This window comes from Glandiceps talaboti, chromosome 13 (assembly GCF_964340395.1).
Source record: "Glandiceps talaboti chromosome 13, keGlaTala1.1, whole genome shotgun sequence".
Classification (NCBI taxonomy): Eukaryota; Metazoa; Hemichordata; class Enteropneusta; family Spengelidae; genus Glandiceps; species Glandiceps talaboti.
The window spans coordinates 11,698,492-11,718,464 of NC_135561.1; the positions used below are offsets into that span (position 1 = coordinate 11,698,492).

General features: G+C 37.4%; 1 protein-coding gene across 1 annotated transcript in view; it reads right to left on the reverse strand.

The window, feature by feature from the left end:
• LOC144444242 (intermembrane lipid transfer protein VPS13B-like) overlaps positions 1-19,973 on the reverse strand; it is a 42,112-nt gene that overhangs the window by 20,499 nt on the left and 1,640 nt on the right. Inside the window, exons 2-22 of the mRNA XM_078133656.1 lie at positions 19,467-19,666; positions 17,319-17,534; positions 16,393-16,615; positions 15,297-15,479; positions 14,335-14,525; positions 14,018-14,218; positions 12,992-13,116; positions 12,285-12,463; positions 11,559-11,693; positions 10,899-11,075; positions 9,974-10,165; positions 9,039-9,220; positions 8,139-8,376; positions 7,155-7,372; positions 5,920-6,295; positions 4,682-4,796; positions 3,808-4,159; positions 3,236-3,732; positions 1,612-1,726; positions 619-1,387; positions 41-178 (exon numbers count right to left, since the gene is read on the reverse strand). Of these exons, the coding sequence (XP_077989782.1) occupies positions 41-178; positions 619-1,387; positions 1,612-1,726; positions 3,236-3,732; positions 3,808-4,159; positions 4,682-4,796; positions 5,920-6,295; positions 7,155-7,372; positions 8,139-8,376; positions 9,039-9,220; positions 9,974-10,165; positions 10,899-11,075; positions 11,559-11,693; positions 12,285-12,463; positions 12,992-13,116; positions 14,018-14,218; positions 14,335-14,525; positions 15,297-15,479; positions 16,393-16,615; positions 17,319-17,534; positions 19,467-19,666 (5,022 nt within the window). The remainder of the gene's footprint in view (positions 1-40; positions 179-618; positions 1,388-1,611; positions 1,727-3,235; positions 3,733-3,807; positions 4,160-4,681; positions 4,797-5,919; positions 6,296-7,154; positions 7,373-8,138; positions 8,377-9,038; positions 9,221-9,973; positions 10,166-10,898; positions 11,076-11,558; positions 11,694-12,284; positions 12,464-12,991; positions 13,117-14,017; positions 14,219-14,334; positions 14,526-15,296; positions 15,480-16,392; positions 16,616-17,318; positions 17,535-19,466; positions 19,667-19,973) is intronic.

A 19,973-nucleotide genomic window follows, 5' to 3' on the forward strand; every position in this document is an offset into this window, starting at 1 on the left:
CCACAGACAAGTTGCATAAAATCAGGAAAGGTGATCGTACCTGGTTTAAAGATGAAATCTTGAAGACAGAATGTGTACAATGTTGGTAGAATCCCTGTCTTAGGATCTGGTTCACCGTGGCATGTTTCCAACCAATCAATACCAAAATCAGACACTTCAGGCAGTATCTTAGCACCATCTACAATAAATCAAACATTGAAAAATAAATATTTCTAAAATATCGTGTTGAAAACCAATCAAATTAACACTTGAGAATTAAAGCGAAATGCCATGCCAGGAAGTAAAGGCATTTTCATAAAGTATGGGTTCTGGAGAGTCATTTTATGATTTTACATCACCTACAATTACTTCAGATTTCAAAGAATACAAGTTAGTTGACCATGTGCCTTTATCTTTATTGTGAGCCATTGCATCATGGGAGTCAGCAGGAATAATATATTCATGGTTGAACACTGAATATTCATGAGATGTTTTACACAAAGGAATAAGCACTTAGGAGTCATAGATATTCCTAAAGTCAGGCCCTTAGAACCACGGTCTCCAAACCCATATCCACAGAAAGATTATGACAACTATTCCTACATGGGATTAATCAGCTAATTAGATATATGCACTTACCTCTGTTTTCATAATTAACAGACACTCCCTTTACGTTGAAATCATAACATGACATCTCCACCCGTTGTTGATGCATTTCCATGGAAACAATAGTATGTGGTTGAGAAAACATCAAATACAAGAAAGGCTTGATAACCCTTCCTGGTAAATCCAGATTCTTGGGACTCTCTCTTGCCTTCTGTTTCTTCTCACTGCCATTTCTTGGTGACTTTGTTTTTGGAGACTGCACTTTTGTTGTCTGTGAGGTGTGTATTTTCAGATCAGATGGTCTGCTATCTTTCTGTGTTTCACTGTCTTTGTTTTCCACACTAGGCGTCGATTTCTTGTCACCTGACATGTGTATGAATTGTTGCTCATCCACTGAGTACAACATGACTGACAACTTGCCTGCAGTCAGAAGAACATCAAATGGGGTAAACGGAACTTGTTTTCCTAACCGAGGTCTTTCATGTAACGTTGCCATCGGTGGGAACAACTGCTTTTTCTCTTTTCGACTGCTACTGATAGGGATTTTGAACACCGTGGAGCATTCACTTCCAACACCGCTGTCTTCCATCTGTGATGATCTCCCATCCTCCGATCTAAGTGATGTTTTCTCACTCTTCTCTCCACCACTCTTAGAGGTCTGTGGTGTATTTCTTGATTTCAGTAAGGTGTTGATGTTTGTTTCAAAGACAGACTGGGCAAGGTGGAATTGTTCTGTACTCAAGAAGACTTCCATGTCACTGGTGAGGTTGACTTCCAAGGAATGGCCACACACTGTAACAGTCTGAACATTCAGATAAATAAACCAAATTAGATAAAAAATTAGAATGGTCATAGGACAGTAACATATGGTTAATTTTGGAATGGTAAATTAGAAACAAGTCTAACGTTTGGGATTATATTTGAAATGGGTCTGAGAAAGAAGCATTTTATCACCTGAGATGGGTTTGAATAGTGAATACTGCACCAAGCAATGGATGGTGCAGTAACAACTTCGATATCACTTACCTCTGTATGGCTTACATCAGGAGTGGGTTTATCACACACAATGGCTGGTGCAGCGACAACTTTGATATCATAGCCAAGAACTATTGGATTAAGATGAATTCCTTGTGGACTTTTCCTGAACAAAAAGAAATGCTTAAAGTACATTAAGTTTGAAAATATTATTTCTCACTAATTTCCTTCTTTCAGCTGTTGAAAATTCTGTCAAGTAATAAATCATCTTGACTGAAAGATAACCATGGTTCACATCATTACTCATTACATTATACAGAATGTTCAGGCTATCTGAGTTGACATACTACTGGCTTGACAGTATAGCCTAGAGACTTGGCTATCTAACTAGACATACTGGCTTGACAGTATAGCCCAGAGACTTGGCTATCTAACTAGACATACTGGCTTGACAGTATAGCCTAGAGACTTGGCTATCTAACTAGACATACTGGCTTGACAGTATAACCCAGAGACTTGGCTATCTGACTTGACATACTGGATTGACAGTATAGCCCAGTGACTTGGCTATCTGACTTGACATACTGTCTTGACAGTATAGCCCACATACTTTGCTATCTGACTTGACATACTGGCTTGACAGTATAGCCCACAGACTTGGCTATCTGACTTGACATACTGGCTTGACAGTATAGCCCACATACTTTGCTATCTGACTTGACATATTGGCTTGACAGTATAGCCCACAGACTTGGCTATCTGACTTGACATACTGACTTGACAGTATAGCCCAGAGACTTGGCTATCTGACTTGACATACTGGCTTGACAGTATAGCCCAGAGACTTGGCTATCTGACTTGACATACTGGCTTGACAGTATAGCCTAGAGACTTGGCTATCTGACTTGACATACTGGATTGACAGTATAGCCCAGTGACTTGGCTATCTGACTTGACATACTGGCTTGACAGTATAGCCCAGTGACTTGGCTATCTGACTTGACATACTGGATTGACAGTATAGCCTAGAGACTTGGCTATCTGACTTGACATACTGGCTTGACAGTATAGCCTAGAGACTTGGCTATCTGACTTGACATACTGGCTTGACAGTATAGCCTAGAGACTTGGCTATCTGACTTGACATACTGGATTGACAGTATAGCTCAGAGACTTGGCTATCTGACTTGACATACTGGCTTGACAGTATACAGTATATAGCCCACAGAATTGACTATCTGACTTGACATACTGGCTTGACAGTATAGCCCAGAGACTTGGCTATCTGACTTGACATACTGGCTTGACAGTATAGCCTAGAGACTTGGCTATCTGACTTGACATACTGGATTGACAGTATAGCCGAGTGACTTGGCTATCTGACTTGACATACTGGCTTGACAGTATACAGTATATAGCCCACAGAATTGACTATCTGACTTGACATACTGGCTTGACGGTATAGCCCAGAGACTTGGCTATCTGACTTGACATACTGGCTTGACAGTATAGCCTAGAGACTTGGCTATCTGACTTGACATACTGGATTGACAGTATAGCCCAGTGACTTGGCTATCTGACTTGACATACTGGCTTGACAGTACAGCCCAGAGACTTGGCTATCACCATATTATTCTAATAGTTGATCTACAAAAGCTACTATAAAACTTCTTACCTTGCTACTGCTGTGTTCCATTCTAATGCTGGATTCTGTCCCATCATCAAATCATCTACCACAGACCTAGGAGTCACTAACCCCATACCCCGTTCACTGGTTGTCAGCTCTTCCCACAATACTGCACACAAACTCATACCAGTCACATCCAACTGGTACTGTCGATCTTCCACCTCAGACCCAGGCTGTTGCAGGATCCCAGTATGCATTGCATGTCTGTAGATGTCCTTTTTCAGCACTAATCTTGAGAGTGGGTTGTCAGCATGAGGTACCATACTTATAGAGTTTATCTGGACAAGAAAGGTGTCAAAATTTCTCTTCGGGGTAGGTTTTGCCTTCCCACAGGGTACAAATAATCTGACATCACACATGTTAAGGTACAAGAGTGGTAAATTTCTGGCCGATATAATCTCTACAGCGGTCTTTCTTTTCTTTGTCCTAACAGGTTTCCTAACACTTGATTCACTGGGAGCTGTGCTAATTGTGACCTCTGACCTCTGACTTTTGATGGATGGGACTTGACCTCCACTGACCTCTTGGCCGTGTATCAGCTCTTCTGCTTCCTGTAGAGCAAACACTTCCATTGCTGTTGTAAGTACGGGACACCATAACACCACATCGTAAGGTTGTAGATTCAAGCAGATTTCGTTGACGCAACTTCTAGTCCTGGTTGCCATTGCTTTCTCTGATTTCATTCCAAACATCTTTTGCCGTACTGACTTGGCCAGTGCCCTTGTGAACGTCATTGACAGAAATCCTGTACTGTCTTGTGATTTGACAGGAGTTGTTGCAAAGGGACTTTTGAACAGTCCAGTCTGTTCTGTATCTGTTTGTTGTTTGATTACTCCAGTGTTCTGACTTATTTTCTCAGTACAGGATAGGATAACACCATTAAACATACCAGGTTTCCATGTACAATCACTGCTGAAGGTTGAAAAATAACCAGAGTTTATATCATGTGAATAAATTAGATGTTAGTCCCCAATATTTTTCTTTGTTCAGCCAAGGAAAATACAAGTGACCTAAGGAGTCTTTGTTGCTACGAGTCACTAGACAAATAGTGACAACAATCTTGGAGTATTTTCCAGCTGAATGAAGACAAATATTGGAGAATAGCATAATTATACCACCACCAGTAATATCAAAGAAAATTCACGGAAAGTAATGGTAATTTTGAATGTTTTGACTCATATTTCAAACGCAGCAGAACCAGTGATGTAGATACAAGGTGACTGAGGCACAATCATGGTTCAAATCTTAGTATTTAGCCACTCAGGAAAAAACGACAGTGATGGGGCCCAATTCTGCGACCTGCAGATTCCAAGCCAGTCAGTCTAACACACATATCATGACTCCACTCACTATACAATTCAAAAACTTCCACATGCCAGAGATGATATGAGCTGTACACAGAATGTGGAACAGATCATTCGTCAGACTTCTTACCTGTGGTAATAATGGTTGACGTTAACTGATCCTATTTTACACTTGACCTTGGAGTAAATATCTTGGATGTCAATCGATGTACTCAAGTCTTCTAATTCTGAACAAATCTTCATTTCTGTCACATTGCAAATATAAATAAATACTGTTTAACATAGAAGGTGTCTTTGAAATACTAATCTCAAACTTTTGCTGTTATTTTGCTTAAAAAAACCTCAAAAACATATTCTCTGTTATAATAACGGAAAAAAATCAAGGGTCACCATACAACTTTTTGAAATTGAGGTCAAAATTGTGTCTCAGGTCATTTTAGAATCCAATATGACCACCATATGTCTTGGGTCATTTTAGAATCCAATATGGCCACCATGTGTTTTGGGTCATTTTAGAATCCAATATGGCCACCATGTGTTTTGGGTCATTTTAGAATCCAATATGGCCACCATGTGTCTCAGGTCATTTTAGAATCCAATATGGCCACCATGTGTTTTGGGTCATTTTAGAATCCAATATGGCCACCATGTGTTTTGGGTCATTTTAGAATCCAATATGGCCACCATGTGTTTTGGGTCATTTTAGAATCCAATATGGCCACCATGTATTTTGGGTCATTTTAGAATCCAATATGGCCACCATGTGTCTAGGGTCATTTTAGAATCCAATATGGCCACCATGTGTCTAGGGTCATTTTAGAATCCAATATGTCCACCATGTGTCTAGGGTCATTTTAGAATCCAATATGGCCACCATGTGTCTCAGGTCATTTTAGAATCCAATATGGCCACCATGTGTCTCAGGTCATTTTAGAATCCAATATGGCCACCATGTGTTTTGGGTCATTTTAGAATCCAATATGGCCACCATGTGTTTTGGGTCATTTTAGAATCCAATATGGCCACCTTGCACTTGTCTTGGGTCATTTTAGAATCCAATATGGCCACCACCAACTGTGTTAACCTCAAGGGAAAATATATGATTGCCAATTTCTGTGAAAAGAAAATGGTGAACCCCAAATTTATCCCCCCCCCCCCCCTCCCCAAATTAAAAAAGAAAAAAAGAAGAACAGTACCTAGTTTTCATATGGAAAAGTCTGGAGAGAATTGAAGAATTATTCTTCCAAGAAATTGGTCTTGCAGATGTATTATCCCTCGGTACCTTAATGTTTAGATTTATGGTAAAACTAAACATGTCAGCATTTGTTTAATATTTGAAACTTTTGAGAACTGAAAAACCAACATTACCTCTTTTATCGTTTCCAGTTTCAATTCCATACAGATTGACAGAAAGCTTTGGCACAGTCCATTGTAACCATAGCGACACTTTAGTTGTACTCTGATTGGTTCTCTTATCTGTATCCTCGTCCAAGGACTCAGTTTGGAACCCAGTAGAAGTCCCAGTTTCTCCTGTAGACAACAAAGCTCCTGCTGCAGGATCTATTTCTACAGCACTGGAGGAGGTTGCGCTAGGAGGAGTTTTAGTTCTTGGTTTGCTGGTTGTCACGGTAACATTGGGGCTTGGTTGTGCACTGGTTGAGGACGAAGGTGTTTCATTTTTTTTCACCATCACAACTTTGAGAGACTTCATAGCTAATGCAGCTAGCTGGTATACCAATGTTACCTGTGAAAACATGTATAATCTTACATATAAATATATTTTGAAATCAAAATATTTAATTTTCATGAATACTACATATTCCAGTTATCAACAGAATAAATATGTCTATACATATATGAATTTATAACATTGTTTTCATACAGCCTTCAATGATTGGCTTAGAACGTGTCACATGGTATGGACTAGTGACCTCAATCTGCATATGTAGGGCACTATTTGCTTTCTATTAGCCCTAGGGCACTATTACAGTTGCACAAGACCAGTCCTTCTGGTGACTTGTTTTTTTATGTGCCTGTTTTTATGTGCCATGTGATCATGTGTTCATAAAACCCTTATTTTCTGGCCTTATTTGGCACTAGTAGACGTCATATTACCCGTTAGGTAGCGAACACACATTTAGTTTCCTCTGCTTTCAGCCCCAGGAAATAGTTGCTGAACAACAGCTCTCACAGTATATATGTCTACAGTTGGGTTTCATCTGCTGGTGACATGTTTACAAATTGAGTACATTTAGAGTGACCACTACTGGGCTGACAATTAAACACTGTTATTTTACACCTGATATGAACATTCTAAGTAAGGGGTCAAGTCGCTGAAACGATTTTGTTATCTGTTATCCATTACACATTGTATTTCTTTTGAAAAAGGTGACAGTCTTCCTTACACAGGAAGGGTATGATGCTCCTTCAGGAAGTAACTACAAAACCCCTGCCCCTGGATTTAGTCAGAGTCAAGTTATTCCTTTGAATGCTAGGAAGGAGACTTACATTTATTTCATCACTTCCACCAACTTTATGTGAACCAACTGGTGATATATCAAAAAGCCATAATTTGTCATCAGATTATTCAAAATTCAATATACCTGCTTGTTGGAACAGTTCAATACAACTGCCTGCATGTCTGCATGTATACACAGACCTAGAGATGATCTACTGCCAGAGGGAGAGCTGTCAACTGTGCTAACAGCCAAGGTAGATGCGACTGCCATTGGTTTTATGATGTAATACACCCTGTGGGAATCCAGTAAAGTGTAGCAACTGAAATTGGTGAAACTTGTGGACCATGGTAACTTATCACCAGCTGAAAGAAGACCAAAAGATGACTTAATTTATTAGTAGCAATTTAATACACATTGCAGCATTCTACAGAACACAACTAAATCGCTCTTTGTTGAGGAAAAAAATGAAATTGGATATATTTGATTTCAAATTGACAGTTGATTACAAGTTTTTGGACATACACACATATATTGTGTACATTGAAAGACACACAGGCAGAGACATACAATGTACATTGCTAATCCAAAAGTAACAAATGCTCATATAAACAGACACTACATGTACATAACATAAACACAGAGACATACATACATATACATACATACATACATACATACACACACATACATACATACATACATACATACATACATACATACATACATACATACATACACACACATACATACATACATACATACATACATACATACATACATACACATACATACATACATACATACACACACATACATACATACATACATACATACATACATACATACACACACATACATACATACATACATACATACATACATACATACATACACACACACACACACACACACACATACACACACATACATACATACATACATACATACATACATACATACATACATACATAGATATACATACATACATACATACATACATACATACATACATACATACATACATACATACATACATACATATATACATTCACACACACACACACACACACACACACACACACACACACACACACACACACACACACGCACACACACATTTATACATACCCGTTTCGGTGGGTACATCTAATCTATCTAGTGGTATTTCCTGGAGAGGTGAGATGGGTTTATGTCCTGCACTGTTGACTTTCATTGTTGGCAAACAGATGACCAGTGTCTGTGGAAGGCTTGTGTCTGAGTTGTTGACCATGGCTTGGAAAGCTTGCGGAATGTTGTATTGATGTACATCAGTGTTAAACTGAAGATGAGTTGATGGTAGGTAAATACTACAACATTGAACTTCAACCTGTCATGCAATATAGATAAATTCTAAAAGTTACATATCAACTTGACACACCCATGCTGTTTGCAAATATTCTTTGCTCCAAGTACATTTCCGGTTATGGGTGTATGAGGGCACTAAACTGCTTGAGAATATCCTTCAGTCTGTGTAAGTTTCTAATAATGACTGAGTGAGAGTGCTACACAGTTTGAGAATACAATTTGCCATACACCTATATATACATTTCTAGGAATGATTGAGTGAGGGCGCTATACAGTTTGAGAATACAATTTGCCACGCATGTACATATACATTTCTAGCAATGATTGAGTGAGGGCGCTATACAGTTTGAGTATATCATTTGCCCAATATTCATTTCTTGGTATTCTGGAAACAACAGAGTAAAGATACCATAGAGTTCGAAAATATGTCAGAATCCCATGACGAGTTGAAAGTGTGGAATACTCGGGATATTTGTATAAGAGCTTGCAGTGTTTTCTGTGGCTGTGTATATTCATGAGTGCAGCAAATGTAAGCACAGCTGAAACACTGTACCAACACTGACACTCATGTGGCATCGGGTTCTGCTGTTATTACACATGTTTATCTGAAACAAGCAAATTTTGGTCAAAATCATACGGTTTGATCACATGATCATTTTAGTGATTGATTCACAAAGAACTTGCCTGTACTGTCAGCTGTTTGATAATACTCCAGACATCAACTATCATTGTCATTACATCTCTGCTCTGTTTGTTTTCTTTCTCGTCCTCTGTTGTTTCTGAAGGTGACCGCAGGGGTTGAGAACGTGATTGAGAATGACTTTCTGACTGCTTGGCAAGTCTTAGACTACCAGAGTGTGTGGAATCTAGCAGGGACAAATACATTTACAAAGTCAGCAAACTAACAGGAACTAAATAGATAAAACCTGTTCTGATAATCTTAGTAGCTGTGTATACAAAAGATTAAAATCACACAAACAATACTAAATACACAACCTGAGAGTGTCAGAGTCATGTCCATGGCATTTATAAAAAAAAAAAGTTGGAGGAAAAAAAAAATACAGTTGGAGAAAGTACTCTTCCAGTATGAAGGATATAAATTTAATATGTGAACATTTACATTGAATATTTATTATATGCACACTGAATATTCATTAGATGCACACTGAATATTCATTAGATGAACACTGAATATTCATTAGATATTCATTATATGCACACTGAATATTCAGTAGATGAACACCTGAATATTCATTAGATGAACACTGAATATTCATTAGATGAACACTGAATATTCATGACTACTTAGAGCTTATTTCCCTAAGATAAATAGCTATGAATATTCAGTGTACATCTAATGAATATTCAATGTGCATCTAATGAATAGTCATGTTGGCTAAGACCCATATTGCATCTATGCACCACTGAAAGAACAATACAGGGGAAATATAGTTTAAATTTTGTGTTTCTTGGCAACTGGGCAAAATTATGTGATGTGAAATCATGAAATGACTCACCAGAACTCAGTTTATTTCCCGGCGTGGTGTTCCCCTTTAAATGACCGGAGTGGTGTTCCCCTTTAAATGAATATAACACACACACAAAAAAGATGATCTTACCCTGAGATGATGTCTGGATCTGCTCTTGCGATTTGGACCCAAAAGTTGTTTCTGTTGCTATAGTAACACAACTATCTTGTTTGCTCAGCAGTGGTGCTATCTTCTCTCTTGGTTGGTAAGTTAGCCAGGTGTACAGGATAGGATCTATGCAAATTGAGGAACCTTGCACGTTCACCAAACAAACACCACAAGCTGAAATACCATCAGATATACAAAGATTTAAACACAAAATATCACAACACAGATTTCTCCCTATGTTTTAATACCTCCTGATAATCAGCAATGTAGAACCTATATCCCTGTAAATCAAGTACGTAATTATCTCCAAAATTTGCCTATGAAAGCAAATTCCTGGTCCTTTTGCAATAATAAAAGATATTTGGGGCTTCACTGTCCTGTTTTTAAGGAAATCTGTGACCATTATTCAATGGTCATAATGGATTCTACTGTGATGATAATTCACATGGAAAGAAGGATGGATGGAATTCAGTGTAATAGCACCCTCAGGCACCCCCCACCCCCCAAAAAAAAGAGGGGGGGGGAGACTAAAAAGCACTTTGTTATTTCATTGCATTGCATTATCAGTAACTTGATGTTGGGATGTGAGAAAAATAACATCCAATGGTCTAATATAGAACTTTGCAGTATTTGGGGAATATGTGTCTCACATGTTATGCTTTTCTATGGTGACACATTTCTTTTGATATGTGCTCTAAGACTATCAAGACTTTTTATTGAATGATGTTTTCAACTATATCATATACAGTGCATTGAGATGTGTTTTCAACATGGGCAGTGTTCTTTTGATAAATATTATTACACTTATCCGTAAAAGCATCTCAACTCATGTAACATGTTCCATCTCAGCCCACAGGGGGTGTCACTTTAAACTTCCCTTTTGGACTGACATGATATGAGTACTTACCCTCTGTGCTATCTTTATCTATAGGTATCTGTACAGTTAGTGTGATGAAATCTGGACTGTAGTCTTTATGGGTGACATCCTCAGTTGACTGATTTGATGTGTAATAATCTATCTTGTGAACTTTGTTGTTATCTACTGGACCGTAAAACAGTGGAGTTGTTGTGTCTTTACCACCCTCTGTCAAAAATAAAGAAAAGAAAAAAGAAGACATTTCCTGACAGTTCATTTAATTTAGACAAAATGTAGCAAGAAACTGTACTCCTTCAATCTTGCTATCTTAAAGTGTAGCATGTCCAGTTTCTTATTGGTTTCTGTGTGGTTGTATCAAACAGAAAAGCTGCACTGTATTTTAAAATTGACTGTACCTTGGTTGAGTGGTTTGTAATTCACTAAATATTGCAACAAACTCGCAACAAATCTCATTTAGCAACGAACTAATACTCAATCTAAACTTTGCAAACAACTAGCAATATGCCTAAACTTAGCTACAACTGGAATAAGATAAAAGAAAGACACTTTATCTTAATAAGTTTTATAAATTTTCATACCATATACACTACATAAGTTTGGTTGGAATTCCTTCTCAAAAGCCAGGCAAGTTTTTTTTTTATTTATCTCAGTTTATTCAGTCCATAAAAGACATTGAATTAGAAATCTTACCGAGAGACTGCACAGCTAACATACATGATCCCAGAGTACCAGATGTAGATTTTACTGCACTGTTTGCAGAGTACTTCAATTCTAGGTTGGAGACCATAGCATCAAGTATGGGCTGACCACAGGAGAATGATTTAGCTGTCAACAAATCAGATATCAGTCACATTCATAGCAGATATCACAGTCACATTCATAGCTGCCATTTAGATAATGTTAAACCCTAATGTTTCAATCCTACAGCCTTGGATGAGTTTCATCTTTATCAGCGCCACAAGGATTATGTATCATTCGTTCAGGACCAAATTTTTCTATAGCTCTCCTGGACAACTTTTTCAACCTAGATTTTTGTTCCTAATCTGACATTGACCTTCAGCGGAGAATCTCAGACAGGGAATTATTTTGATGTGTGCTGATGCTAAGCTGGTAAAGGTATTTAAGTTTCAGGTCTGAAACAATAGAACAATCCCCATAATACACATGACTCCTTATAAGAAACTTCAATTAATCATGTGTTCTTAATTACCCTCTTGAATGGTATAAAAAGTTTGCAACAATGACAAACACATTTGCGTATCATTAGGAGATTTTTATACACATGTCTGTCTCAAAAAAGAAAACATTACGCTTTCTTTGGGTGATTTTGAAAACTTTCAAAAGACTTTCATAGCTTTCACCACCCCTCTCTGCTATTATTCCAATTGTTACTTGATGTACAGACATAAAACTTACCAGATGGCTTGAATACATCATCCATCAGTGTGTTTGTTAACAGCTGACTTGGATTTGGCGCCCTCTGTAGCCAGCTTTGGTAAATGTTGAGTAACAAGGATAACTGCGCTCTGGTCATGTTGAAGCCAAGGTGAGGAACTTCTATCAGTGTCTCTAGTTTGACGATAGCTGGGTTCGTCCTGTCAAAAAAACAGATTTGTTTTAGACCATGAAATATGATTGGTGGGTTAGCTTGTCATTTCAGAGACGTCATCCTTTCTAAAGGAAGAGATGTGACTGTGGCTTTATGACAGATGACTTTCACATCAATGTTCAATGTCAGTTGGTGCTTCATTGCGTATCTTATGTCAATTTGTGCTTCATTTGCATATTTGGTAACACATGGTGCTTCATTTGCATAGGTGGTATCCGTTAGTACTTCATTTACATATCTTATTTCAGTTAGTAATTCATTTGCATAGCTGGTGTCACATGATGCTTCATTTGCATATCCTGTGTCAGTCAGTGCTTCATTTCCATATACATTGTATATTTATAATTTCTCCTGTTCCTTCTTCATATGCTTTTTTGGGGCTTCATTAGCATAATTTTGCTTACAAAAGACTTTGAGTTGATAAGAAGTAACAATCATATTAACTTCTTATGAGAGATATAATTATTTTTCTTGTTCTTGATTTTAGCGAGGGACTAATAATAGCTTCACATACCAGTACATGGGTAACATCATACTTTTCTTGTACACAGCAGCACTGCATGATGGGAAGATGTTGAGGACCACTTGTGTTTCAATGGATGGATCTATGAGAGTTAAACCAGCCTGACAACCAAATACCTATGATGATATAGAAAATACAGAATATGAGAATTGTCAGCAGTAAATACGTTTTCCATTAATTTTTCTCACACTGGTAAATTTCTAAGTTTAGAGCATTTTTACTTTCCTTGAAGTTCACCTCTTACATAATATTTTCAATTCATATTTCCATACTAAGATAAACTTTTTGAGGAATAATTTGGAAAACATCTAGTTTGCAGCACTACTTGACTTGGAGACTATCAGTGGGTTGTGTCAGTTTACTTTGTGTATGTGTGTGTGTATGTATGTGTGTGTGTGTGTGTGTGCGTGTGTGTGCGTGAGTGTGACATACCTTGGTGATTAAGAGAGATGGAGAAGATTAACACTGGTTGTGGTGTGTGTGTGTATGTATGTATGTATGTATGTATGTATGTATGTATGTATGTATGTATGTATGTATGTATGTATGTATGTATGTATGTATGTATGTATGTATGTACTATGTATGTATGTATGTATGTATGTACTATGTATGTATGTATGTATGTATGTATGTATGTATGTATGTATGTATGTATGTATGTATGTATGTATGTATGTATGTATGTATGTATGTACTATGTATGTATGTATGTATGTATGTATGTATGTATGTATGTATGTATGTATGTATGTATGTATGTATGTATGTATGTACTATGTATGTATGTATGTATGTATGTATGTATGTATGTATGTATGTATGTATGTATGTATGTATGTATGTGTGTGTGTATGTATGTATGTATGTATGTATGTATGTATGTATGTATGTATGTATGTATGTATGTATGTATGTATGTATGTATGTATGTGTGTGTGTGTGTGTGAGTGAGTGAGTGTGTGTCTGTGTGTGTCTGTATATGACTGTGTGTCTCTGTATGTGTACAACACATACCTTAATATACATATGTGAATAACAGTGATGTACAAGATTACCACTGGGTTGTGGTAGTTTACTGACAGCCTTGACAAGCTTTCTGCCATACATAGGTACTGTGTTCTGTATATCAATACGATCTGCTTGTAATTGACATGCTGGTAAGGGATGCACTGGTTGGTAGGTGACAGGATTCTCTGATTTCCGTCTGGGTTCCTGCTGGGTAAGGAAAAATTGAAGAATTAGGAGACTTGCTTTTTTTTTTTGGGGGGGGGGGTAGTTCTCAATGTATGTATTCAAGTTGATATACAACTTATAGTATTTTTGGTGCCTACCTTTCTTGGTGAGTGTCTTTGTTTGGCTAGGACAGTTTTTTTCTTCTTCATATCACATCTTGAATGTTCAGCTGCTGAGACAGTGATGTTAACACCAAGGGCCGTTATATGCATGGATCTAGTTGGGATGAATTCTTCTAGAGCTGCTACCTCATCAACCGATGGCACTGGACGGTTCTCATCAACAATTTCTGGATCCAAACAAAAAAATTTCATGATGTTCAGAAATTGTAAGAAATCTTGATGGCTATTGAGTTATCATATTTTTTTACACGTTTATAAAATTTTCTTCTCACTACAATTGGTCTTTGAGTTATAACATTACAGTGTTTGCCATGACGGTTATTGAGAGGTGCACCACCCCCTCCATTTTCATGCACCACTCCTCTGTTTGTCGGACCACCCCTTTATTTGTGTTGGCCACCCCTCTGGTTTTACCATGATGAATTATACTATTGCAGATTGAAATTGGTGAACTGAAATAATTTCTTAAAACAGTTGTGGCTCATTTACCGAAACTAGAACTTTAATTGCTTTTTAAGCCTTTTTTGATGTTGGAAACATTTTTTTTTCATTGTCAAATATTACAATCTGGAAATGTGCTAATTATATGCAAATTAGTATGTAAATGAAGCCACCACTTCATTTTTCAAAATTGTGGAGAACCCTGATATTACCATATATGGTGATAGGGTTTTGTTACCATATTATCATATTACTACATTTACTACTATTACTACTACACTTGGTGTTTGGGTTATAGGGATGTCCTCTTTCTACATCTGATAATTTGGTTGTCCTAATACATTACCATATTTGGTTACAGGGTTGTCCTATTACTATATTTGGTCATTGGGTTATTATGTTACCATATTTGGTTATTGAGTTATCCTATCACTATATTTGGTTTTTGAATTATCAGAATACATCACCATATTTGGACATTAGTTGTGAGTTCCTACCTGGTTTGGGTTGGCTATACGGCTGGTACTCATGGTCATTGGCACAGCAAATAAATTTCTGTACTCTGTGTATACCACTACTATTTATATGCCATGTGGATGGACCAAACAAAAACTTCTTGGAAGACGTCTCTTTGATGTTGTTATACTGCATTTCATCGCTATGCTTTGATGATCTGCTGCCTGGCATTGGGAGATAAATCAATAAAAATGTAACATGTTGAAAGCAGTGTTTTTTGTGAAGTATTAGCCTGAGTATTTTTTTAGACTTTGATAGTCATGAATATTCATTGTTCATCTTACATGCCAATCTGCTGACACCCATGAGGCGACACTGGACCACTACTAGAACAATGAAAGCCATTTCTTTTCCAATTTGGTGTAGGCATTGCCACCATTTTGCAATCATGCGAAATTCATGTTATATGACATCATGCATGATTCTCCAAAACCCAAAGTTTATGTAAATACCTTTATCTCCTGGTTACCTTGTGAATTTACAATTTCTTATTTTTTTTGAAACATATTGTTGACTACTTCTGTTATTAGTGTAATTATAATATGTTTCACGGAAGTTGCCTAGCAAGTCTCACACATCACTTCTGCCTAAGTTTGGATCTTTACCACCACCAAACCAATGCATTTTACCTCTTTGGCATCCCAATTTTTATCATGAACTCACATAGTCTTGGTTACCCAGACTCTCTGATCTCAGCAAAAGTCTGGGGCATTACAACGTCAGTGATTGGTACAAGATGGCGTCATGGAGAGGCTGACCTATAACCTGACCTCTGTAGTAAACTCACATGGTAACAACTCTTGAAAGAGTACTTTGGTTAGTCTCCTAACAAAGACAGTTTTCAAAAATGTTTATACCATCATTTCTGTTAAATATATACAGAAATGATGAATATGAAAATTTGGAATAATTTTTGTCCAATCACTGGCTGTCATAAATCTCAACAACAGCCATGCTCCTCCTAACTTATGCAATTCCCCAGACTCTCGCTCAGCCATGAAGTGAGCCCTCAGTGGTGAAGCTGGGTAACCGAGACTAGAATTCACAAGGTATCCTTGCCCTTTGATTTCCACTCACCTTCTTCTTCCTTCACTTCCATTGTGTAAATGTAATCTAACCAGAATGCACCAAATCTCTGCAGAGCGTTAGTCTCTGAATACTTCATTTGGTGTTCCTCCACATCAAAGACAAACTGCGTTCTTTGCTTACTCTTTTCGGGCCAACTTTCATCAAACATAGAACCAGAGATGTAGTTTTGTTGTTTTCGCTCGAAGTTAGGATCTCCACAGACAATGAATGGCTGTTGAATATTAAGATAGAAAACAAAATTGTAATATTTCAAGTTCAACTAATGTAGTCCTGTGTTTTTCAGTGCTGAATTTATTTCAGCTGAAGTTTTCTTTTCTGTTGAAATAACCTCACTAATATACTTTATGAGTTGTCATACTATTTCTATATTCAGTTGTTGTGAAACTAGTCAACAATAGTTGAATTCAACAAAATGGGTGAGCCAGATGAGTTATTTACAAGTAGTATCTGCTGTCTGCCAAATGAAAGAGTGCATGACATGTCCTAAATTGCCATTCCACAAAAGTTTTCGTGCACAAAATAAATACATATACATCAACCTATGTCATCAAACAATAGCCCTTTTCATTGTAATTTCAAGTACCTTCCAAAATGTAGTTATTTATTTTGATACATGTGTATATTTGGGTTGGTGGCCTAGTGTATGTGAATACAGTAATTAAATCAAAATTGAATTGTGTCGTATAAAAAATGTTAACAAATATTTTGACATTTAAAATCCAACCGACTTTTCCTATGAAACACTAGAAATGAAAATTTCATTCAAAGGAGGTTGTAGTGCTCAACTATCATGGCCCTCACTTCTGGTGCAATAGCAACGCCAAAACAGCACTCCTTGTGGCCAAACTATAAAATCTTTTGTTTTTCTGATAACTCGTGTATGGCTTATCAATTAACATGAAGTGGAGTAGTACCTGTTGGTGGTGGCCATCTTGAAAGTCCGGGACATCACATGGGCAATTTCCAAGGCCAGCAACTTTGATATGAGTGAGTCCAACTTGGGCATTGAAGAATGGATCACCTTTGTAGACTATCTCAACACTGGCATTGTCTACTTCCAGGTACAGAAATGGATTGAAGACAATCTTCTGAGGACCATAATATGGACTGTCTTGTTTCAAGTCAGTCAGCTGTGAAGAGTAAAAATGTAAAAAATAAAATAAAATTAAAAAAAATCATACATTACATTTATCTAACCGAAACTTTACACTTTTATGTAAACCTTATTTTGTCATATTTTTTTTGTCAACTATTATTACTCTAGTTTGATATATTTTACTAGTTTGTTTTAGCACCAAACATTTATTGCAGAAAATGAGGTGTAGTTTTCGTAATGGATGCAATAAAGATTCTATTCTAATTCTAATCTGTAATGAAGCCTTAAATCATACTATATCACCATATATAAATGTTTGTGCGAGTGGTGTTTTCCTTGGACAGCATATGATTTGTACAATAACTTCAAAGTAAGTACATGTTTGATAGAGCTTCAAGCAGTCTGTATTAACAAGCATAAACTCATAACTAAAACTATATGGGCAAGACTGAAACATAATAGCCTAATAAAACAGCATTATCTTTATGTTTTCTGAAACAGCTGCCTCTGAGACATAGTCTATGCTATCAAATACTGTTGTTGGTAGTACGTACAGTTATAGAGTTGTGTTGACCATCAGAGCCCCATCCATTACTATGACATAACCCATAGACCCTCCATCAACATTGATGTATGGCCTATGCAGATGTATGAATGCCAGACATCTCCTACTCACAAGGCCTCCTTATCTGAATGCCACTATATTTTACACAGCTGAACAAAGAAAAATATTGCTGCCTTTTTTTGGCTGTTGCTTTAAATATTGAATTCAAAACAAAAGTCTAAGCATTTGGGGAGAGGACATAGTCGAAATCCAGCAATGTGAAGGTCTAGGCTACACCATTGCTCAAATGTAAATACATTTTGTGAACCCTTGGTAACTGACATAAGTTATGTGTACTATGATCTCTTATGACACATGTATGTACACCAGCTGTAACCTAATTTATCTTCCTTCTGATACCTTTAACACCTTAATCCGGTACACTATGATTGATTATACATCAGCCGGTACTGATGGGCTGAAGTGATAAGACACCAGCTTGTATTGATGAGCCATATTGTCAAACACGAAAGATGAGTGGATGATACAGATATAATGCAGAATTGAAATTATAAGTACATGTAGTTCATTGAGTGAATATAGACTACTAAACATTGTATCTAGACTATCAAATTATCAGTAGTTCAGTACACATAGACCACGACTTTATATAGACCAGTGATGGATCATGGCTGACCCTCATGAGTTCAGTGTTAATGCAGGAAAGCCCGGGACAAGCTGTCTTGTTTGGTAGAGGCATTCAAAACTGCGCCTTCTTCCTTACAGCATGGCACATTTAATCTAACCCAAAACAGAGCTCAAATCCTAACTGAAGTGGTAAGACGAGAGGCCAGTTTTTTTTTGTTTCCGATAACCTCCTACACTCTGCACGGACAATTCCCAGCACCATTACCCCACATGAGTTCAATGGGATGATGATGCTGGCAGTATTGTACTGACTTGTGTTTAGTAGTGGTGGCAGTTGTGGTGATCTGGTTGTGGACAGACTAGTGGTGGTGTGTGTAGTGATGTGAGTGCAGTATTGGTTGTCACTTGTAGCAGGAGTGCATGTGATAGTTGTGGTGATAAGATAGTAGCATGTGTGGTGATGGTGGTACCAGTGATCGCTGTGGTCAGTTTAGTGGTGGTACTGTAGTAATTGTGGCAGAAGTAGTGGTAGTTGTAAAGATATGGTAGTGTTGTATGTGGTGATGGTAGTATCAGTGACTGTAGTGGTCAGTGTAGTGGTGTAGTACTGTGGTGGTGGTGAGAGTAGCAGTGGTATTTGTGGTGACATGATATATGAAATATGTGGTGCTGATGTTACGAGTGATTATTGTAGTCAGAGTGGTGATGTTTATGGTGGTGGTAGCTGTAGTAATGGTGGTGTGTTTAGCATGAAAATCACCACAAATCACCAACCTTGAATGTGACTCTTGATTTGGTAAAATACAATCCCAAAACTAGGACTGGTGGTTCTGCTTTCTTTCTCCGTCTTCCATGTTGGTATTCTTCTAGTTCTTCTTCATCTTCTATCATAACTAGCTGAGGTACATAGGACCAAGCCCACGATGCCCAACCTTGTGAATCTTGCTCATCGTCTGGTTGTAAGCTGTCAGGGTCTGATTTAGAATTGAGAGGTTGTAAGTTATCAGGGTCTGATTAAGAATTGATGTAGAATTGAGAGGTTGTACATGTAAGCTGCCAGGGTCTGATTTAGAATTGAGAGGTTGTAAGCTGTCAGGGTCTGATTTAGAATTGAGAGGTTGTAAGCTGCCAGGGTCTGATTTAGAATTGAGAGGTTGTAAGTTATCAGGGTCTGATATATCAGGGCCAATATTTGGCCAGTACTGAGTGTAAATATCATTACCAGTAAAGCATTACAGTGAAATATTAGGAGTTTAACGACATACATGTATTACCGTAATG